The 19,025-nt window shown below is 36.7% G+C and overlaps 1 protein-coding gene across 1 annotated transcript; it reads left to right on the top strand.

Annotated features, from left to right (window-relative positions):
* The first annotated feature begins 15,916 nt into the window (after nucleotides 1-15,916).
* Nucleotides 15,917-18,607, top strand: LOC121428856 (alpha-1A adrenergic receptor-like). Its single transcript, XM_041625721.1, has one exon. It carries the CDS (start codon nucleotides 16,864-16,866, stop codon nucleotides 18,025-18,027), a length of 1,164 nt encoding a protein of 387 aa, XP_041481655.1. The 5' UTR covers nucleotides 15,917-16,863; the 3' UTR covers nucleotides 18,028-18,607.
* Nucleotides 18,608-19,025: the final 418 nt, after the last annotated feature.

Here is a 19,025-nt window from a genome sequence, read left to right as displayed (position 1 = left end):
AAACAGACAAATAATAATAATCCTATGCGCTGACGCCCATGGGAACGCCCACAGTGTGTTGATGTATAGCTCAAACTGTGTATACTTCATAATCTCTTAAATCCTCTCTTAATATCATAGGGCCTATATAATACCCATCCGATCTCCATCAATAATTCATGCTTACAACGGATTGGTCGGATCAATGCTTTTATTGTTGTTGCCAGATATAGAAAGAAATTATTTTTGTATTTTTCTTCTTCCCATAATCAATCATACAATAATTTATCTAGATCACTTCCGAGAACAGGGACAGAACGAGTATCCAAAAAAGATGATGATCTTTATTTGTTATTCTTCATCATAATCACATATCATTCTCCTTTATAACTCCTACATTTTCTAATGTACTTGCCTATATTGATCTTTGGTTTTAATGACGTACAGAATCAAAGCCTTTTATACTGTATTCAACTATTTTGGTTTCTATTCCAGTTTTATTGTATTAACCTATACCGGATGACAGTATAATAGCAGTGACAGATATTTTTACATACTTTCACGATATTTGTTATGTTAATCTAAATAATAAGTATGTGGTATATTTAAAAAAAACATAAATAAATTATTTGATAAGTTACAAAAACAATTTGGAAGTGATTATGTTCAGGATACGAAAAGGTGATCTATAAAAAATAATATAACAATCAGAGTAACAACCACTAGCTATGGCAAAATAATCTACAATCATACAGTGCGTATCAAAAAAAAGTATACACTTTGAAAAAGCCCTGGGAATTAAAAAATATACAACATGTGGGTAATTTTTTCACATATAATTATGGGTTTGGGTCTCATCTATTTAATGAAGGTAAAAGTTTTGACAGAATGTTACACTTGAGTGAGCACTGTCCATTTTTGTAAAGCTCGCAGAAATCTGTTTGCGCAGAAATGCTTGTTTTCACGCTGTGTCAAGGGGAAAGGGCGAAATCAAACTTACCCTGTGAAGCATTTCTCATAAATTTCCCTAGCACTTTTAGCCAATTGAAATAAAACGGATACATTCAAGCATTTTGTAACAATTTTGCCGCCCAAATTTGAAATTTCAACACTTAGTAAGCACAACCTTTACCCTTTTTGTGCCAGCTGGATCTGAGGACATAACTGAATCTGAACAAAAGTTTTTATCAGACATCTCCAGCATTTTTCACTAAGTTTTTATAATTTAAAGTTGGTTTACATTTCATTTTCATTTAATACTTTTTTCTCCACACTTTTCCCAAGCTTGGCAAAGATTAACAAAATGAAAATCAAGCCTAAGCCATTTCATGTAAATCACAGCTCAGTTTAAAGCAAATATCGTTACGATGGACTCGGTGTGTGGGGGAGTGGGATGGGGCGCAATGCACTCTTCGAAGTGTTTTGGGCAAGGAAACAAGTTTAAAAAGGTAAAAGTTATCTTCATATCAGTTTTACTTGCTAATTTCCACGTGTTCTTCATGATTAAGGTCTACTTTTATTCGCATAACTATTTCCAAGTTCTGCGCAAATCATTTTTCACCAACTTTTCAAAACTAAGTGGTGCTCACTCAAGCGGAAATATTTTTCGACAGTTATATCGTCATTTGCTTAAATGGATCTGTACCAATGCTAAAATGTGGAAAAATCGTCAGGATATTACAAATACATAATTTTACAGGATTTTTTCTAAGTGTAAACTTTTTTTTGATACGCACTGTATAACGACAGTGAAAGAAGAATTGAATTATAATGTTACGTTTTTAAAGATCATCTCACACATAAATATTTGGGATAACAAAGAAAGCAGAATTCGATTGGTCGCTAAAAATCATGTGTTTATTTGAAATCCATGCAAATTTTACAGTGAGATGACTATACACTGTCAAAAAGGGTTGGTGAAAATAACCAATGTGTTCATGGGTGTCGATCCCCGGGGATGGTTAGGGGGATATAGAGGACCGAAGTGTGACGTCAGTTGCCATGGTGTCATGGCATCCTGGTTCTAAACAGAGTCGCAGCCGACGATCGTCTGTACTTTGCAAATGACTTTGGCTCGTCTGAAAAATATGTTGCAAACGATTAAATTCTGATAGCAGCCATTTCTCCTATGAGAAACACACGTTTTCATTCGGCGGGTTCTTTTGTTTTAGAACCATGACAACTGACGTCACTATGTACCCCCCCCCCGCCAATTTTCAGGTAGGGGTGGCCTGGATTATATCTACCAAATAATTTTCATTGCTAGGAAAAAATGTTACATTAACCAGAATTCGGTTAAATACCAACCATTTTGAGAGTGAATATTCCTATAATGATCAGTAAAAAAAAAAAAAAAAAAAAAAATGGGTGAAGAAAATATGGTATTGTTGTTTCACAATAACTGGCAATTGGATTTACGAATAATTCAAAGTTCTGATTTTCAGAACAAACATGCATTAACGAATATATTTTGTCGCCACAGCCAAAGCTTCGTAAAAGATGATGATGATGATATGATGACAATCATGATGGTTATAATGATGGTGATGATGGTGATGATGATGATAATAATAATAATGATGATGATGATGGTGATGATGAGAAGGTCGATAATGATGATGGTAATGATGATGATGAGGATGATAATGATGATGAGGATGATAATGATGATGCTGGTGATGATGAAGATTATGCTGATGATGCTGCTGCTGCTGCTGCTGATGATGATGACGACCATGATGATGATATATTGTGATGATGATGACAATGATGATGGATGATGATGATGATGATGATGGATGATGATGATGATGATAATGATGCTGATGCTAGATGATGATTATTATTATGGTGATTATGTTAATCATTGTTTTGATGATGATGACAACAGTTATTAAGATGAAGATGATGTTGAGTTCTTCGACCTTTGAAAGCATGTATACCCTCATCTCTTCTACCCACTACGACCGCTCGAAGGCTCATATTTCTACGCATTACCATTTTCCATTAACCTCCGGCCACAAATATAATCAGGGTAAAAACCATTAGGCAAGTTTGACAAGAGTCTGGATGACTTTCATCTCATACTGACGAGACATCACATGACCTTTTACGAACATGACATCCCAATGGGCGCGCTATTCGCTGCGATGACCCCATTATCTTAGAAAATGCACGTGTAAACGTAAAATTACTCCCTTACCACTTGTTTACGAAAGGAAATAGATACAAAACAGAAAATAAGAAAAGAAAATATATCAACTAGGCCTAATTTCATTCTGAATTTCCTTCTGAATGCTTTTAAAAGTCACATCGCCATCTATTTAAGTATAAGAAGGGGGGGGGGGTGATGATCTGATTCCGGGATCTTATATATTCTATTCCGAGGCGTGTTGTTATTATTATTATTACACCGGCTATAGCTCGAGCTGCCTTTCAGCGCTATTGCATTCAAGGAATCAATCCTGCCGGGAACCCATTCACCTCACCTGGGTCGAGTGCAGCACAATGTGGATAAATTTCTTGCTGAAGGAAATTACGCCATGGCTGGGATTCGAACACACGACCCTCTGTTCCAAAGTCAGAAGACTTATCCATTGAGCTACAATGGCAGAGGAGTGAAACAGAGACCCAGACGCGTCGATCCTGCGGGGGTTGGGGCAATTAAGGGTGATCACCTCCAATGAAAATATTTGGGAGTGGGGCAAACATATCGATATGACCTCCAATAATTTTGAAAGTCTGAAGAAATATGCAATGCAAATAGGCCCATATGTTTTAAAAAGCAGTGGAAAATACTATAAAACATTTAACCTATAGCATAACTTAAAACTTAGCAGAAAAAAAAAATCGATGCGCTTTACGCCCAAAATGATATATATATATATATTACTATTGACTCCCATCCCAATCTCAAACATGGACCGGCACCTCTGCAAATATATACTCCGCCTCCTCCCTTCTGCTGCCAAAATAAGTTGATCACACTTATGGGGTGTTGCAAAAAACTTGCGATCAATCGCAAGTCTTTTTTTGGTCTCTAAATCAATTATATGTCTTGCAGTTAATTGCTAATTAGTGATAGATTGCTAATCTACTCCTTGAAACAAGAAGTTTAATCTGATTTGCTACAGCTAATATTGACCTATCAGTTGTAAAAATGCAACAAAATATTTGCAATCGATCGCAAATATTTTCTTGCAACACCCCCTAATTCATGCCATTTAATGTATAATAATGATAGTAATTCATTCAAGTTCCCCTGTTGGTACTACAGGGTGCGAACACTTGAATACCAATAATTACATTTCATTGCAATTGAAAGTTCACCAATTCGATTTTTTTTTTGTTTCGTTAATTTGATTTGCACATAAAGTAGCTGCAGCTCGTTCGGTGAGTCAGATGCGTGCTTTTTACGTTTTCACATCCAATTTGTAGGTTTGTACAGTGAATGATCGATAAGCATGTTTTGGATGTGGTATGGCGCAGTCACATTTCCCCTATATATACGGCGACCGTAAGGTGAGTCGAAAACAGCCGTTTTATTAATTTTTATTCGAACCACCTATATGTAGCTGCTTTTTAAATTTCTCGTAACCAAGTTGACTTCCATTTTATAGTGATGTCTTTTTTTCCTTTGTTTTTTGGGGGGGCTTTCAAATTACGTCAGCACCCCACTTAAAAAGATCATTCCAGGGCCCTGCTATTTTACAGCTTGAGTAGTAAGCTTGCATGAGCATCTTTTACCATATTTTCCCCCGGTTTCTTTATTTCGGGGGGGAGGGGGCAAATACCCCCATGCCCCCTCCTTGACGGTGCACCTGCCCATGGAAATCTTTCCCCAAAGGTAGGGGGACCACGGGCAGGAAAATTCTACAAGCAAAAAAAAAAAAAGGTTATCACCCAAAATGTCAGGTAATGTCGACCAAAATAATTTTGACAAGCAAAAAAAGGGTTATCACCAAAAATGTAAGGTCATTTCGTTCAAAATCTTTTGATTTTGGATGAGGTGTATTTCTTTCTATCATAAAAGACCGAAAATAGTAGGGGGCATTTGAAATTGTGCTCCCCCTACTATTTTGGGTAGGAGGACACGTCCCCCTACCCCCCGGGACTTCCGCCCATGCTTGTGACGCAGTAACATTTTCTATACGGCGCGCCTGGGCGAGTCGAAAACAGCCGTTTTAACATTTTTCCATTTAGAAATCAAATCACAATACCAAGGGTTTCTTATTATTCTTGAATTAATATATCTGAGCACTCAGCAATTGACAACATAGAATTATTAAAGACTAAATGGAAAGGACATATCTGAGAGAAGTAATGCATTAGAATGATTACTAGAGAGACTGTAATTATTTCAATTTTTTCTTATAGAAGTCTTAGGCGAGGACACGAGGCCATTCATTTCAATTTGAAATCATGCTGATTATTATTAATATCTGTATATTGCGTTTATTTATTTCCGTACTCTTCGCACTAAGAAATAAAGGTTCAAACTTGAACCCCGAAAGGTTGATGCAAACTCAGCACCCTATGGGTTCAAAAATTGAACCCCTGATTTGGGGTTCAAAAATTGAACCCTGCGGTTGGGGTTCATTTTTGCACCCTGCGGGTTCAAAACTGCACCCCTAGGGGTTCAATTTAAAATTTAGGGGTGCAGTTTTGAACCCGCAGGGTGCAAAAATGAACCCCAACCGCAGGGTTCAATTTTTGAACCCATAGGGTGCTGATTTTGCATCAACCTTTCGAGGTTCAATTTTGAACCTTTATTTCTTAGTGTGTTCAAGCAGGATATTGCTAGTGAGATCAAAAGACAATTATTACCTGCCTAAAGCGTGGACCGTGCTTGAAGTATGAAAATTATTTAAGCCAGTTTGTAGCTCCATTCTGCGCATGATCAGTTTAACAAATACATTGCAATGGCAACATGCTAATGCATTCAAAGAAGAAATGCAACAAACACCTTCATAAAGTATTCGTTGATGTGCTAAATTCTGATCTATGCAAGTTCTGCATCCTGCTATGTCAGGCATGCTTACATAGTACCATGCTTTGAAATTTGCCTATCCAAATACATAGGCGGATCCAGGGGGCCGAGGGGCCCGCCCCCTCCTATTGGCGGAGCCAAAAAATGGGGAAAAAGGCGAAAGAAAGAAAAAAAGAAAAACAAAGGGGAAAGAAAGGAGAAAAAAAGGAAAAATAAGAGGAGGGAGACGAGTGAATAAAATTAAGTCAGGGGAAGTCTTGGAAAATGATTTTTAAAAATATTTCATGTCACTATATCAAATTATCGCTCGCGCTTCGCGCTGGCATTACCTGTTCGATGAGATACACATCTTGCTCAATAGGCTGATAAAAATTATGTAGCTTCAAATGTCAAGTTTTGAAGTCAATATACAAAGCATATTTCAGCTCAGATTTCGAGCTTTCATTATTTTGTTTGATTTACAAATTGATTTTTAAAGTGCTCTGTAAAATATCCGATTTATGTTGTGAATATCATTTTATTGCAGCTTTTAGCGATGTGCGCTCGCATTATTTGATTTGCCAAGTAGGCCTATATATTGTCTCTCTTTATTCCATAAGATTCTTTACATATTAATTCTATAACAAACTAGTTAAAATCCCCCTTTAATGACAGTTTCGTCTCGCGATTTGCGCTCGCATTAATTTCTACAAGTATATCAACTCATGAATCCTATTCATGATTACAAAAGTGCTTAAAATATCTAGTTTTCAGGCCTCAATGTCAACAAATTTCACTCACTCATTGGGCTTATTGCATTAATAAATATAATAAAAAATTTATGAATTCCTAATAAGTAAATTTTCCCTTTTCAGGAAGGAATATTGACAAGTTTCATATCGGGATTAGGAACAGGAATAGGAAGATAGTCATCATTTTTATATGATTACAACATCTCCTTAGACCTAGAATGTCCAGGTCCTAGGTCAAAATAATAATAAAAATATCAGCTCGCGCTTCGCACTCGCGTCATTTTTGAAGTGCTATCCCCATCCACTTCACAATTCCCCTACACAGTTCTTAAGATAGTGCTTAAATTCACCCTTTTTCATACCGTATCAAATATTTTCCGCTCGCGCTTCGCGCTCGCATTATTGATTTTCATGATAAAAAATGAAATGTATTCAGAATGCCCAGATTCTGTCCAACTCTAAAACACACGCACACCGATGTTTATTGAAATACGCAGCTTGATCTTTATTCAAACCTGCTAAAATTATCTAATCTAAGATCAGAACATAAAATTTTCTGCTCGCACTTTGCGCTCGCATTATTAATGTAGGAAGATACCAAATTACCCAGCCCTTTGTTATGATTTTTAAAACTTGAATAGGGTGTCCCATTTTTAGGTCTGAAATATCATTTTTTCCGCTCGCGCTCCGCATTCGCATCAATTGTAATTTGGTTATTTACCTATACCGTTAATGATTACGAAAAGTGCTTAGAATGTCAATTTTTTAGGTCAGAATGTCAACAATTTTCAGCTCGCGCTTCGCGCTCGCCTTATTTAACAGTTAAAATGTAAATCGTCTTAATGGCTAACTGAAAAACATCCATTTTCAATCAAGCCAGAACCCATTTCAAAAAGTTATATGCACTAGGTCCATATACTTTGGAAGTTATGACAACATTTCAAAAACTTAACCTTGGTTAAGATTTTGATATTGATTCCCCCAAAATGGTCTAAGTTAATTGACCCTTAATGACCTTTGACCTTGATCATGTGACCTGAAACTCAGGCAGGATGTTAAGTAATACTTGATTACCTTTTCGGCCAAGTTTCAAGAACTAGGTCTATATACGTTCAATGTTATGATGACATTTCAAAAACTTAACCTTGGTTAAGATTTCAATGTTGACGTCGCCTTCGGAAAAGCGGCGCCTATAAAATCATCTTTGAGCGGCCGATCGGGGAAAATATGGGTGAAAAAAATTACGGGCCCCCCTATTGGCGGAAGCTTGATCCGCCCCTGCTAATGGAAGAAAGGAAAGGTCGAACAAACTTGTCTATATGGTAACTACGAGCTGGTCTACTGGACTGCATCTGCTGTGTTACCTGATCATTAGAGTAGAATAGATGTATGAAGGTTTACATTTTCATAGGTGATAATCCTTCACAGCGAGCCCGTCAACCTAATAGTAGACCGGCCAAAACGATTTTTTATACTTTGGACGGCAAAATTTGTTAATGCTTGCTAATGCCTGGCATCCCAGCTAAAAGTTTTGCAAAAATACAAAGGAATAGCGTATGGCCGGATGCCAAGCGCAATTTGCGTGAAAGTGTCATTTTTGTTATTTCCGCGAATGAATTGGTGCTGAACTTAAATCTACCTGTGGCGATATTCAGAAATAGGTCTGATATTTAATTTGCCGTTACCATGGGAGCATTAACTTTACAGGAATATCTATATCCAAAATCATAGAAAACATACATGTATGATTAAAGCGATTGAATTAGCAATTTTAAACCACTCTGTCAATCTACATTTCGATCTAGCCTTTCGATTTCTTTGTCATAATGGTCGTGCGATGGCATTTCCCAAAATGGCAATACACTGTGATGAAATGATTTTAAGAATTGAAATGTGAACTTTAAAGGACAAGTCCACCCCAACATAAAATTGATTTGATTGAAAAGAGAAAAAAAAATCCAATAAGCATTACACTGAAAATTTCATCAAAATCGGATGTAAAATAAGAAAGTTATGACATTTTAAAGTTTTGCTTAATTTCACAAAACAGATATAACACATCCTGGCTGGTAAGCAAATGAGGGGACTATGACGTCATCCACTCACTATTTTTTGTATTTTAATATATGAAATATGAATTATTCTAAGTTTCTCCTCATTGTCAAGTGATACAACAACTAATTCCTCCCTGAGCTTGTGGAAATTAACATTGTTTTATAATATATGGTTCAGTCAGGTTGGTCCTAATTGTCATATAGATAAAAAATGAAATATTGTATAATTCAAACAATAAAAAAAACAAAAGAAATAGTGAGTGATTGACATCATCGACTGACTCACCTAGTTGTGCATATCACTGTTTTGTTAAAAATATAAGCAATACTTTAAAATGTCGTAACTTTCTTATATTATACCTCCGATTTTGATGAAATTTTCAGCACTATGCTAGTTTGATTTTAGTCTATTTATTCAAGTCAGCATTTTCCTCGGGTGGACTTGACCTTTAAGAAACTACTCTTCTGGCATTTCAAACATCATTCTCCACAGATGAAAACTCTTAGCTCATGCAAATGGTTATTGGCCGATCTATTTTAATTTCTGCTCTTATGAATTGTTCATTTAACTGATTAAAGAGACCTCAGTTGCATGAAATAATGCCTTCTACATTCTAAAATTGGGGAAATGAGCTACGGACACTGACATAAGCCTTTTGATAGAGGATGCATGGAGGTGATGGGAGAAACTTGCCCCCCCCCAAACAAAAAAATCAAGAAAAGGCATAAACAATTGAAGCAAAATAATCGAAAGTTTGTTGTGGAGAGGGTCATTTACTTATTCATTAATTTTTATCTGTTATTTATACATCAATATATATTTATTTATTCATTATTGCCTTAATTGAATGTAATTATTGTAATTTCAAACATTTTTTTCTTAATAAACACAAATTCTTCCCTTGTTTAAAACGATTGGTCAGTCAGCTGCACTCACCAGCAGCGTAGCTAGGATTTTATCAACTGAGAAGTACGGGGGCGGGGCTTGGTATTTTGCAGGGGGTACCAAAATAGATTCTCACAAGCACAATTAAGTATCTGACAAGTCCTATTTGAATAATACGAGCATTTTTTTTAACATGCCATGAAATTAATAGCTGAAAGTTAGAAAGTTACACAATTCGTAAGTGTAATCATGAACATGATTCATATTTAATTGTAATGTTAATTTTTTGTATATTCTGACATTAAAACGGAGCATTAAATATATTTAAAAAAAATGATCTATAGGCTATTGATGTGAGCGCGAAACGCAATCTGATATTTATATTCCAATTCGTGAACTGGACATTTTGATGAAGTTTTGAAATAAACAATATTATATATCTGTTTAAAAAGAATCCAGTACAAGCCGAGTCGTTTTTTTTTAATTAGAAACGAAACATTCTAAGGCGCGATAGCTCAATCGGTAGTAAGGGGGTTTCGAATTCCGGTGGCCTGGGTTCGATTCCCACTTAGTGCGCTAGTGCCAAGTAAGGCATTTAAATGCCTTATACTAGTAATGGTAGAAAGGCATTTTAATCCTCATTATAGGTCCCTCGGAGAGTACCTTAAGCTATCGCTCCTCTAGTTGCTAGCTTAGAAGCATTCACGCTTTCTTAGCAAATGAGGTAAAATCGTCAAATCATGAACAGTGATCAGTATTTAATTTTAGCATTTGATGCGAGCGCGAATTGTGAACTGAAAATTTTGAATTGAATGAATGATTTTGAACATGTTTTCAATGTGGAAAAAGATGAATATCTTACTAAACAAAACCGTTAGCGCAAAAGCGGGATACTTTCAGCTCCATGTAATCCTTTCGGACACTATACATGACCTTAGACAGCGGGGGAGGGAGGGGCAGAGGCAGTTGCGGCCAGAAATTTTGTAATTCGTTTTTAAGTACTTATTCATGTAATTATGTTTATAATTTACAGTGTCTTCAATTTTACACTCAAAATCCCCCCCCCCCTCCCCGATAAATTTTGCATGTCCCGTTTCGGAAAATATCTCTTCCACCTTACTTAAAAATTATTTTGATATTTGTGACATTAGAAACGATCGATATTCAATAGATGAACCAATTTAAATCGAAGAATTTGAGTTGTAAAAAAATTAAGAGCTATTGATAGTGTTCACAAACTTTTATTTCGAGTAAATCACGATTTTTTGTGTCATATTGTCATATATGTGTGTGTAATATTCCAAATTGAAATCCATATTTAGTAGACTTATAATTTGAAACTCTGAATAAAAACAATTCCATATCAAAGATAATCAAAAATATGATGATAATCCGTCAAAATATTAAAATGCGTGATTTTCGACAGTCTTTCAGATTTTACGCAAAAAATTATACTTTCACGCAAAAGTGCACTTGGCATCCGCCCGTACGCTATTCCTCAGTATTTCCGCAAGACTTTTAGCTGGGATGCAAGGAATTGACAACTTGTGCTATCCAATTAAAAACTCGCTTTATTATGGACTTATACATGTACTTATACATGTAATTATGTATATAATGGTATTTTCAATTTTTCTTTCAAAATGCGCACCTGGTAAAATGCACATTGTCTCCTTCCGGATAACATAAAATGAGATATCTACCATCTTACTTGAAAATTCTTTTAATATTTGTGGCACTAGGACATTTACTATACATTCGATGGATAAACGCATTTAAATCGAAGAATTTATGTTGCGTAAAAAAACTTCAAACTATTGATAGTTTTTACAAACTTTTATTTCGAGGAAATCGCGGTTTTATGTTTCCATGTGCCATATGTGTGTGTGTAATATTCAAATTTGAAATGCGTATTTAGTAAACTTATAATTTGAAATTCTGAATAAAAATAATTTCATATCAAGGATAATCAAAAATATGATGATAATCCGTCAAAATATTAAAATGCGTGATTTTCGACAGTCTTTCAGATTTTACGCGAAAAATTATACTTTCACGCAAAAGTGCACTTGGCATCCGCCCGTACGCTATTCCTCAGTATTTCCGCAAGACTTTTAGCTGGGATGCAAGGAATTGACAACTTGTGCTATCCAATTAAAAACTCGCTTTATTATGGACTTATACATGTAAATAAAAACTCGCTTTAGTATGTACTTATACATGTAATTATGTACATAATGTAAGGTATTTTCAATTTTTCTTTCAAAATGCGCACCTGGTAAAATGCACATTGTCTCCTTTCGGATAACATAAAATGAGATATCTACCATCTTACTTGAAAATTCTTTTAATATTTGTGGCACTAGAACATTTACTATACATTCGATGGATAAACGCATTTAAATCGAAGAATTTATGTTGCGTAAAAAAACTTCAAACTATTGTTAGTTTTTAAAAACTTTTATTTCGAGGAAATCGCAGTTTTATGTTTCCCTGTGCCATATGTGTGTGTGTAATATTCAAATTTGAAATGCATATTTAGTAGACTTATAATTTGAAATTCTGAATAAAAATAATTTCATATCAAGGATAATCAAAAATATGATGATAATCCGTCAAAATATCAAAATGCGTTATTTTCAACAGTCTTTCATATTTTACGCTAAAACTGACATTTTCACGCAAAATTGCGCTTGGCATCCGGCCGACCGGCCGTACGCTATTCCTGGGTATTTTTGCAAGACTATTAGCTGGGATGCCAAGCATTAACAAATTTTGCCGTCGAATCCTTATCTAGAGCACTTTTTGAGGTTTGGCCGGTCTACTAAGACCTACGTAGTGTATTAAATGAATTATGCTGTGATGAAACTGTTTTATGAAATCAAATTCCACTTACTTTCTTACACCATTATAAAACACATTATTATTTTTATTATTATTTTGTTTGGCGTCACCTGTGCCTTGGAGGCGAAAAGCGAACTGAATCACTATGACCCGCAGGTCTCTCCTCCCAATATAACTGAAGGGGGGGGGAGTACAGGTGGACCACTACACCGGGGTTTCCCCTACTCTTATACGAATAGTGCAGTGGGTTTTTAACGTGCAAAGGTGGTGACTCTCCTCTACACGGGGCCTCCATTTAACGTCCTATCCGAGGGACGGAGTGTTTTCCATTGTAACATAGCCTGTATCTATGAAACATGGGAGAGACGTTTACACACCACGCACCAGGGTGACCAGATTTCACAAAATGATATACGGGGTAATCGACAAAAGGATCAACAAAGATACACATTGTAAAGAATTGAAAGGGAGGGTAAACGAAAGAATGAAGGAGAGAAAGAAAAGACAAAAGAAAAGAGATGAAATGAAAAGAAATAAAGAAAAAAATAACTAAAGGGGAAAAAGAAGAGAAAAAAATAAAGAAAGTTAGAATAAAAGAGAGAGAAAAGGTTTTACCTCATTCTTTGAAATGAATATAGAAAGAAAGAAAAAGAAAGGAAGGGAAGATGAATAAATTTGTGAAAGACAAAATAAAGGAGAGAAAGGAAAAAGAAAATAAGAAAAAAGGGTGGAAAGAATGAATGAAGGAAAGAAAGTGTTTCTTTCATTCTTTGGGAGAAAGAAACAAAGAAATTAGAAAACAGGAAGGAATGAAGGAAAACAAGGACGGAAGGAAGGAAGGTAAATAAATGATAAGGGAAAAGAATTAGAAGGAAATATAAAATAGATAATGAAAGAAAGGAGGAAAGAGAGGGAGGAAAGAACATTGGCGGCGGAAGCAAAAAAGTTTTGGGGGTGTCTACCTGAAATTTTGGGATGGACACATGTAAAAAATTGGACAAGTGCCCCAAAAAAATTTGACAAGCAAAAAAAAAAAAGGTAATCAACCTAAATTTTAGGGGGGGACAACACACGTTTCAATGGGGGTCCACGTGAATTTAGGGGGGACGCAGGGAAAAAAATTGACAAGTAAAAAAAAAAAAAAAAGGATAGAAATTTTTTTTTAGGGGGGAACGTCCCCCACCTACAATTTAGGGGGGGACACGTCCCCCCCCCGCTTCCGCCGCCTATGGGAAAGAATGAAAGAAAGAGAAAATAATGGAAGGAGAGAAAGAACGAAAAAAAGAGAAAGGGAGAAGGAAGCAAAGAAAAGTTTAAGGAAAGAAAGAATGATTTCAGGAAATAAAAAATGGAAATTTAATAAAGGAAAGTAACAGAAAGAAGGAAAGAAAGACAAATGAACAGAGAGAGAGAGAAAGGTTCAGGAAAAAAAGATCGGAAATAAAGATAGATGGAACAAAAAAAGGGCAAGTAGGACGGATATAAAGATGAACAAAGAATGTTACAAAAGAAAGAAAGAGGAAAAAAGTTCAAACTTCAAGCAAACAAAAAATCCAGTCATCTAACAAAAATCATAATGATATTTGGTGCTTTTTAATACATTTTTAGAATTTTGAAAAACTAAAATGTTTTAGATAATAAAATTTCAAAGTGTAATATTGTCAAATTCAAAAATTAGATGATACATAGCGGCATCATACAACAAGATCTAGTTCTGAAAACTCAATAATTTGTTCCACCGATTACATCTCCAAATTACAGTACATGTAGTTTCATTGTTACCTCTGCTTCGTCATCTCTTGGTCATTGATGAAAATTCATCACTTGTTAATATATTAACTACATTTTGTTCAATATTCTTAAATACGGGACAAATAGGCGTCCCGGGAAGGGTTTGTCGGGACGCCGGGACAAAGGAGCAAAATACGGGACAATCCCGGGAAATACGGGACGTCTGGTCACCCTGCCACGCACTCTCTTCGGTCATCCACCCGGGGTGGACTCGAACCCACGATCATTGGTTCGACGGGCAGACGCGTTACCGACTGAGCCAACAACGCTCTCTCACTTTTCATCTTCTAAAAGTTGCTGAAGGAGGGTCATAACTAAAATTTATCGCATGCTTGCAGTTTCCATCTAACAAATATATTCTTTGGAAAATTATTATTTATATCATTATTATTATTATTATGGACGTGTCGTGGTCTAATGGTTCTGACTCTAGCCTTTCAAAGGGTCGTGGGTTCGAATCCTAGTCGTAGCGTTTTTCCTTCAGCAAGAAAGTTATCCACATTGTGCTGCACTCGACCCAGGTGAAGTGAATGGGTAGTTGGATACCCGGTAGGATTAATTACGTGAATGCACTGGGCGCCGGTGATGGTAGCTCGAGCTAAAGCCGGGGTAACAATAGCAGCGCTTTGTATCTGGCAGAAAACGCTTAATGAATCCAGCTATTATTATTATCAGTAAATTTAGACGAGAAACATAGGGCCTTTTCACACGTGAATCTTGAATCATCATTGTAATGATGATTGCTATTTTATCGTGACTGTGATTAGCGTTCGCGATTCTAATCATGTTCTAGTTTCGTTTCACACGTGCTAGATATTCGTTATTAGCCGTATTTTTCACTGGAATCATCATTCAAATTACGATTTTTTTTACCGTGTGAAAGGGCGGATAGACGTATTGCGTTACATTATTACATTATCACTTTTCTACAAAATGTGTTGCATTTTACACATTACTTTGTATTCAAATTTTGCAGAGTGTATGTTTCCCTATATGCAAAGTTTTCAATTAAACAGGTGCTTACTTGACGTCAAATGTGCATGCATCATAGTTTGCTCTTACCTCATTTTGGTTGCTAAGGAGATATTATTGATTATGTCAAGATGGGCACCTGATTCTATTTGTATCAAAGATAAGAAGTAGGCCTAATGATTAATATGTTCCCGTGGTTGGCATTTTGAAGCTTTTAGAGAAAACACATATCTTTCCTAACTTCTTTTGGTTTTATATATAAAAGTATCAATATTTTAATCTTGTTTTAACATCATCCTTGTTATCAATTATTATCATTATCAATGACAATTTCTATTGCTGTCACTATAATTAAGTATTATCGTTAATGCCATCATCATCATCATCATCATTACTTTCTACAAAGGCACAATGGGTTTAGGGTTTCACCTGCGCAAGAAACGATGAGAATTGTTTTATGTCCCTCCCTACCTTAACATACACCCACACACACCCATGCACCCTCCCACACCCTCACAGACAAAAACGTCCAGTATACGGGCATTACTGGCGTGGGCGGGAATCGAACCCCGAACTTCAAGTTCATGTATCTATAGTCAAGCGCCTTATTAGACCACTCGGACACGGCACCTCCAAATTCACACACACTCACACACGCCACCCTCACCCACTCGCTCAAGATCTCTCTCTGTTTTCTCTTGCCGTGGTGTAATGATACGTACATGTAATGCTAAAACTATTTGTTGATCGTATAACACTTCACCGGCGCATCTTTAACGACACCATTGGCCAATCACGAGTCAGTATACCTTTCATTCGTCATAAACCATTTTCCCTTATCATATCTTTTTATTCACTTTATGTTACAGACTCGACAAGAAAAAAAACCCGGGTGAATACAAATTAAATTGTAATAGGGGGATACGAGGAGGTAATTTGACTAGAAAAGTATAAAAACGCATTCCCTAATGGGTCACCGCGCCGTATTTCCAACCCGCTCAAATAACATACCTCATGAAATACAATGTCGGAATGAAAATCGTATCCGCTTTCGTCACAAATTAGTCAACCAAACTCTTAATCGGCTCTCCTAGGGGAGACAGGTATAATGCTGCATGTATTCCAGTGGGGAAAGGGAGATACATGAGATAAAGACAGGACAACAAAAAAAATCGGTGCGCATGTCATCTTTCCATCTTTTCTCTTCAAGTTTGCAACCAATTGAAGGTAGTTTGACAAGATTGTATAAATAGGGGAATCTTCGGCAAATTCTTTGCAGCAGTAAGGTTGTATCCATAAGGCATTATCCGGCAAACATTTGAAGAAAGGAAGAGGAAGTGAAAATCTAAACAGAGTTTCCGTGCCAGCATTATTACTTAAGCTTGACTCCTGCCCTACTATACTGCAGTGTTCACAATTCCAAATTTGAAAGTAAATGAAGAGTTCGACAACGTCGCCAAATGATGTTTTTTGTTGCATGGTTTCAAGCATATTAAACAAAATTTTCCCGCTCTCATCAGATTAAACTCATTTGCAGACTTCGTTAGACAAGAGGATGTGAAATCGAAAGAATCAAAAATTCAGATTCATTACAAAAATAAAATCACCGATTATAACATGCAGATTCCATCGCAAGTCTCATCGTTGAAACCGTCGTCAGTTTCGACGCTGGATGAAAACTTCGAAGTTAGCACTGATCTGTTAACTGCCGTGCCTCGCGTCAATGCATCAGTTGAGACCATCATTTCACCGGAAACCCAAGATCTCACCATTTTCGTGGTTTTGATATTTGTCGTATTACTGCCGCTGTCATTATTTGTCATCACTGGGAACATCCTCGTGATCATTGCCGTGCACAAGAGCTTTCATCTTCGGGAGAGAATCTTCTACTACGTCGTAGGTAGTATGGCAGTCACTGATTTACTTGTCGGGTTTTCTATTATACCCTTGTATTATGCGGCCATATTTGTTGACACACTGAAGGGTAGTCTTTACGGCTGTATGACGATGATTAGCGTTGTGATGATACCAAGTACCATATCTATACTTCACGTTCTTGTCATCGCTGCCGATCGGTACATTGCCGTTTTCTATTCCTTAGAGTATATACGCATGGTCACGCAACGAAGAATTTTCATAACCATCGTCATGATTTGGATATTCGCGCTCCTATTCCACGCCCTCCCCTTCATGGGATGGAGAAAGAAACATTCCGCATCCTTCGTGATGGAGTACTGCTTTACGGACCAGTTCTGGACACCACCGGTGGCATGCTTTCAATTTGGTCTTACAGTCATAGCACCTCTCTGCATCATGATTGGCATCTATGCACGAATCATAAGAGCTGCGCGTCTTCAAGCGCGTCGTGTCGACGCGCAACAACAATTCGCCCTCAACAGAGGGGAGGCGATTGAAAACGGGCAGCTGTCCGTCATTTCTGTCGACAGCAACAGCCGGCCGACTGAATCGCAGGCCCCAGTCGTCAGGATCCGACGCGGTCCAACTACGGCCGAGTTGAAGGCCACAAAGACATCGGCGATAGTGCTTAGTACCTTCCTTTTATGTTGGTTACCTGCATACTGCGTACATATTGCTTTTACGTTCATCAATAACAACCGGGCAGAACCACTCCACAACCCCACTATTGGCCTTCTGCACGCCTCGTCCAATCTCCTGCCATTCATTAGTTCCGGAGCAAATCCTGTCATTTACGCATTTAGCTATCAGGATTTCCGTAGGTCTTTCAAACAGTCCTTGTCTTTTTACCGACGAAACAATTGAAATGTCTTCGATTAAGCTCAACAAAGTTAGTTACGCCGAAGTACAAAAGGACCTTATTGGAATCCGGGATGTTTGGCACTCTTATAAGTTTAAAGCTGAATCGAAGTTATTGCTCTAAATAGAATGTCAGAAAACCACCAATTACTTGTATAGAAATAGAAAAGGCAATCGTCTTTTTTTGTTGTTGCCTATTTCAACAATTACAATTTCTGATATTAGACATAGAACTGTTTATTCATAATTAATCTTGAGGTAAAACAAATGCCTGCCAGGTTTGCTGCCAATGATCAAACCGATCTTTAATTCTTTATACTAACGGATTCTTTGTGGTTTTTGTAACATGCCTTCAATCGGTTTATTTTTACTTATACTGTAGAATGGGTATCATACAATCAAGTAATTACCGAAGCATGACCAGCCATGCATCCGGTAAATTTGCCATGCGTCTGGTAATTAATTATGCATGGTTGTAAAAAAAAAATGATTTTACTGCCCATACACAAATTCCACCATTCTATAAAACAAATAATACACAGGATTGTTCGTGCATCGATAGGACTAGTGAGCATGCCATAACTATGGAAGGTAGTCTAAACCCACTCTGCTGCGCTTCATGCATGGGTTTAACAGTTCCATAGTTACCTTACCTTCACAAAACCTACCGATACATTGACATTTGTGAATCACTAATTGTACGTTTCACTTTCACTATATACAATTATAAGTAAAATGTAAATACCTTATTGAATTTCACTGTACAAACATGTACAAACATTGTTGTTTGTGATATCAGTGCACCAGTAAGTATTATTTGAGTGTGTGAAAAGAAGACCCTGCCCTTTCGGAAGTGATCATTGAGGAGGACCATACATTTATGTAAACATTACGATCAGACTTTGCTTTGAAAGCTATAGGGGAAAAAGAGGATGAATATACCACGGCTGCTTGAACTAAAAACAAAAGGTTTTTTTTTCACTGTATATGCTATACGAGGCACC

Source organism: Lytechinus variegatus, chromosome 15 (assembly GCF_018143015.1).
Source record: "Lytechinus variegatus isolate NC3 chromosome 15, Lvar_3.0, whole genome shotgun sequence".
Lineage (NCBI taxonomy): Eukaryota > Metazoa > Echinodermata > Echinoidea > Temnopleuroida > Toxopneustidae > Lytechinus > Lytechinus variegatus.
This window is presented reverse-complemented; position numbering and strand designations above follow the sequence as displayed.